The sequence below is a fragment of the Austrofundulus limnaeus genome, unplaced genomic scaffold, assembly GCF_001266775.1.
Source record: "Austrofundulus limnaeus strain Quisiro unplaced genomic scaffold, Austrofundulus_limnaeus-1.0 Scaffold176, whole genome shotgun sequence".
Classification (NCBI taxonomy): Eukaryota; Metazoa; Chordata; class Actinopteri; order Cyprinodontiformes; family Rivulidae; genus Austrofundulus; species Austrofundulus limnaeus.
This window is the reverse complement of record NW_013952578.1, coordinates 884,745-890,460: the sequence shown is the minus strand read 5'-3', so window position 1 is coordinate 890,460 and position 5,716 is coordinate 884,745. Positions and strand designations below refer to the sequence as shown.

At 38.7% G+C, this 5,716-nt stretch overlaps 1 protein-coding gene across 1 annotated transcript in view; it reads left to right on the top strand.

Annotated features, from left to right (window-relative positions):
- lrrc7 (leucine rich repeat containing 7) overlaps window positions 1-5,716 on the top strand; it is a gene marked incomplete in the record, with an annotated part of 55,654 nt that overhangs the window by 37,106 nt on the left and 12,832 nt on the right. Inside the window, 4 exon segments of the mRNA XM_014017770.1 lie at window positions 1,033-1,245; window positions 3,002-3,169; window positions 5,168-5,287; window positions 5,444-5,648. Coding sequence (XP_013873224.1) covers window positions 1,033-1,245; window positions 3,002-3,169; window positions 5,168-5,287; window positions 5,444-5,648 — 706 coding nt within the window.

Here is a 5,716-nt window from a genome sequence, read left to right as displayed (position 1 = left end):
TATTATTATTATTATTATTATTATTATTTGCAATCTCAAATATGTACATTTAAGCACAATTGCCGAAAATGACATGCAGGGTTTGAGAGCATGGTAGACCTAAAGTTACGCCTTTGCTTGAAATGTGTACCAATACATCAAAACTGTCAGATGTTTTGATTCTAAACTCTTTTCCGTGTGCACTGCTATTTTCAGTTACGTTGGCTGTTTCAGTTTGGGAATAAAGGCAACTGAAATTGGCACCTGTTCACAAATTTTGATTTCAAATTTGTAATTTTAGGACAATTTGCCCATTAATATTTAAAAAAACAAAACAAAAACAAAAGTAGGGCATTGCAATGAATTTCTTTAACATCCTAAGACACGACTCTTGAATTGCATGCATTTTTGTCTACATTTGTGGTGCCAGGTCCTAGGAGGTTAAAGTGACTATGATATGCATATCCTTCAAATAGAAAAAAATCAAAGAAAACAGCTTTACATTTAAAAACGCGGCATAATACATATAATTTTACCCATTTAGTCACATAAATGGCATATTATCTTTTGAACCTGTGGCTCAGTCAAACTGAAACAGGAAGTGACATCAAAGGGGAAGTCTTAAAGTAAACTCTCTGGCTTTTGTTTATTGAAGCATTGTTATTTGATCTCTGATTCTTCTTCGTCTCTCTGATAGTGACTCAGAATCCGAAGAAACATCAGATTATTCTCTACCATCTGTGTTTTCAGCCACTCCAACATGCAGACATTTGTCTTTGACATCACTTCCTGTTACTTCACATGGGAATATCTCAACAACGTTTCATGTCAGCGACAAGATTTTTTTTCTGATATGTTATCAATGTTATGATTCCAAAAATGCATTCATATTTACTACAAAAAAATTACGTCACAGACACTTTAAGAAAATAATACAATGCTTACGACCTTTTGTTTTGGGTTAAGCTCTTTTCTCTCTATGGTCTTTCATTATGTGCATTGATGCAGTTTTTTTTTTTTTCTTTTTCCTTTTTTGTATTTCATACATGGCAGGCTCGACCAGTGTCAGCTCGTCCCACCATGGCTGCCCTGCTGGAAAAGATGCCACCTGACTATACCCTGGCAACCTGTCCCGAGAAACCATCAGAGGACACCATCAAAGTAAGACCGGTGGTGCCGCAGAAACCTGAAGACATCACTTCCAAGATGCCTGCTGACTGGAGGCAACAACTCCTCAGACACATAGAGGCCAAACGATTGGATAGGGTATGTGGATACAGCCCAGACACGCGTCAGATTCCCACACACAGCATTTGGAAGCCCTCCTTGTCTGTATCCGTGTAAGTCTGTGTTGTAAGGTTGACCAGATTTGTGTGCAGCTGCATGTGTGTCCACTCCACACTGTCGCTGTGTCAGCCTGACCTTTTGCACACTCTCATCACTGGATATGTGCTGCGACGATCACATTTCTTTATACGCAGTTCAGTAAAATCTTCATCGTGAGAAACAATCCAATCTTGTGTCATGCCCTCTTTTTTGAAACAAGTGAAAAATCATCAGGAGACTCTACTAGCTTGAATTAACCTGTTGGAAAAACTCAAAACAACTAAACTACAAATTTATTAAACATGGATGCTTATTCAGAATGGTTTATTTAAACAAACAGTTTTTGGGGTTATTTTCACTTGTTTAAAAAAAGACAAAGATCCTCTGAATCACGATCATTGCCAATGAGGATATAAAAATAAATACACTGCTACTTTTGTCGAAGCCACAGAAGTATTAAGACAGAACCACTATTCCGTAAAATATTCTCATGCTATAAATTGAATAATAAGATACTGTAGATAGTTTTTTTTTGATAAATATAACTTCAATAGTTTAACTCCCAAAAACATAAAATTATATTAATTTGTTTAAAAATAAAATATCTAAATCACAAGCTTATGTTAGACATTTTGCATTTTAAGTCTGAACAATAAATATAACAAAATCAGTTTGAGGTTTTAGAGCAGCTTTGAGCAGGGGCGGAGCTAGACTTTTATGCAGTGGGTGGCACAGGGGTGGCTAAGGTCTTTTTTAGGGGGCACATTCAAATAGATAAAATCACTCTCAGCATTTGAAAATTCAAGGAGGATGCCACAGCTAATACCAAACAGCGTTAATTCAGTTGTTTTACGAAACATTGAGCTGAAATTTTGTGATCATCGCGAAGAATAATGCAAAACACACTGCATGCTAGTCACGACACTAGTGTAGAATTAGATGAAAACAATCTTTACCAAATTCCTATTACTAATCAATAATTTAAGATGGTCACCACAGCTAACTTTTTAAGACTTATTAAGACAAAATTTGTTAAGTAGCTAAGAATGATCACGTTTCGATTGTTAACAGTAACTAACACTAATCCCAAATTATGCTAATGCTAATTTTGTAAAAAGCTATAAGTCAGCGATTTTTCAACATACACAACTAAAATTTTATTATTATCAGATCTTTAACAAAATCTAAATGGAAATACAAAATCCAAGATCTCCATCCACTTGTCAGTTATTTAGGGGTGGCACCTGGGGTGTCCAATCAGGTGAAAGTGCTACGCCTGGCCCCCTGACAACTCAGAGTCCCTGGTCATGAGCTTCCAATCGGAAACATTATTGTTACTTTATGATATTATTATAATACTTTATACACATCCACTCTTTTTAGGTATTATGCAGTGTTTGATGAAATGTTTCCATATATTACTCCTCTGAAAGCTTTAAGTACTACTGCTGGAATGAAATGATCCACCTCTTGTTTCCTGTATGACACAATGTTATGTGTGTATTGACCAATCACTAGCTAACATTTCTCTGTGCTTTCAGCAACTTTGCACTGTTGTTGTTGGTTTTATCAGTGTTCTTGTTGTTTTGTATGTTTGTTTCGTGGAGCTGTGTTGCCTCGCGGTGTGGGCTCCACCTCTCTTCCCTCCCCTCCCCCTCATTCACCCGTGTCGTGTGATGTTGTCTCCTTCAATCAGAGTGGTGTCCTAAAGCACAACACGCTCACGCTGGGCATGCTCTATCAGGGCGGGGGTCACGGCCAGGGGCGCAGCAGCACTTTGAACTTTAACCTTTACAATAACACTAGGCATGAGCCCCCTGCTGGCCACTGGCTGCCACTACCTCCTCCTCCATCGGCCATCGCTGTGAGTATTCCCACTGAAATCAATGAAACCCTGGTTACTCCTACTGTTACTGCATACATACTAGTACAGTTTAAGGTTATCAGGACAACAAGCTGTAAGTGTCTGTCTACGCCATATTCAGTCATTACAAGGAGAACTTTGTGGCTGTCTTAATGCTCCTTTTATTATCAGTTGATTCATAAAAAATATCTTAAGTGTCAGTGTTCTTAAACACCTGGAAATCATGTGTTTTGGGAGAACTATATGTGAGAACAGTTCTAAGGGTGTTTTAAAAATGTGAGGAAAAAAGTCTAGAACACCATAACCAGGGGCAGAGCTAGATTATGTTTTTGCAAGGAGTGGCACAGGGGTGGCCAATGTATCCCCCCCTTTTTGTGTGTGTGTGTGTGTGTGTGTGTGTGTGGGAGGGGGGGTTCAAATTAAGAAAAGCACTTAATATTTAAAAATTCAAGATAGCCAACACAGCTAATTCTAAATTGCTTTAATTCAGCTGTTTTAAAAAACATTGAGCTAAAATTTTGTGTGACCATGGCTAAGAATTAGGGATGCACCGATATGAAAATTTCAGCCGATGTCGACATCCAATATTATTATTGGTGTTATGGCCAATAACCGATATTTACCAATATTACACAGACACAAATTATTTATATACGTATACACACTTTCTTCTTCAGTACTGTAAAAAAAAACAACCAGATCGCTGACATAGCTCTCACTATCATGATCAAACAAATACCACTCGACCAACCATTTCCTCTCCCAAAATAGAAACACAAAGTTAAAAAATGAGAAATCCATATCAGACATTTGTATCAGCCCTGTTTTACTTATCAGACCGTTATCGATATTCTAAAAAATGACAATATCGGCTGATATCGATGTTAATGCCAATAAATTGTGCATCCCCTACTAAGAATGATTAAACTAAACAGGCCAATGCTTTGAGTGTAAATGTACACACAAAGCTGAAGATAAGTGTAGAAATAGCCGAAAACAATATTTACCAAATTTTGTGTGCTTATCGACAGCTCACTTTAAAGGACAATAATTCAGCCATTTTAAGACTTGCCGAGATTGAACTTGTTGTGGAGTAGCTAAGAATGATCACACGCCGTTTAATAATGCTAATCCCAAATTAAAGACATTTTACAATGGGCTACAATTCAGTCATTTTAAACATCTGAAAATGTACATAGTAGAGTTAGAGTTAATATCCAGAGAACAAATTGCAAATACAAAAGCCAAGGTTTCAATCCGCTTTCCAATTATTTTGGGGTGGCCAATCAGGTGCCACCTTGGCCACCCCTCTGCCTCCACCCCTGCTAGAAATTATTCATATCAATGCAAACAATAGAGTTTAGCGATACTTCTATATAATGCATGCAGCATATAATCTACAACAAGAACCCCACGCCCCAGTCCTGTGCTTTACCTTAATTTCTGCTAAAAACAGCAGCTATGTTAACCTGAAAAACATGTGGCCTATCTTTAGAAACGTAGAGCAAGCAGTCAAAAATGTCCTCCACTTTTCCCTGTGTGTCGCTTCAGACTTCTGCTAAACAGAAAGTTGGGCTTTTCTGCGTGTTTGGAGTCAGTTTTACACAGGATAAAGAATTTAGCACATCTAACAAGCATGAATAAACCCTAGAGAAAACTATGCCGCTTACATTGTGGCAAGCCAGTTGAGTTGGTAATCCTTCACTTTCACCCAGAAAAGATTCATGTTTACTCTGGTAATAGAACGAGAAGGGGATCATTTGAATTGCAGAACGTCTCGGAACGTGCTCTGAAGGAATCTTGTTTGAGTTGTCCACTTGGAATAAAATCACCAAATGCTCAGATTAAAGGGATTTTTCTGCCGCCTTGAAGTTGAGGTTTCATTTCTAGGTGTTATATTATTGTAATAAGGAATAAATGAGGGAACGTTATGAACAAGTAAAGGACTGTTAGATGGATTGTAACTGTAGATACTAAAGTTTTCTGTCTCTCTCTCAGACCCCTTCTCAGCAGGGCGCAATGTTGGATAATGACCAGGAGGGGGTGTCAGGGAACAACCAGTGGGCTCCTTACTCACTTGGTAGACGAGATGTTCCACCAGACAACCTCATGAAAAAGGTTAAGTGACTTTCTAGTCTATAAAACTTCTAATTTACGAATAAATGTGGAAGAGAGCTGCCTTTAAAACCCACCGAGTGACGCAGAAGTGATCATGACTGTGTGCGACATAATTTGTCACCCCAGGTTTCTGACTGTCGTGTCGTCTTTTCACAGAGCGGACACTCACACAACCCTTCACACCAGCCGCACAACACCATGATCGTCACTTCCTCCTCGTCCTCCTCGGCCTCTCAGCCTCACCGCGTGGTCGGGCAGCAGGGCTACGATGGGATGATGAACAAGGGTGGGCAGTACCAGCAAGGCATGACCTTGTCGGTGGTTCCATCTGGTGGGCAGTACCAGGGCAATATTTCTCAAGGTAAATAATTCATTTTGGCGAATTCAAAAAGTTATGTGTGGCATGTGTTGATTTTATTGCTTAATGAC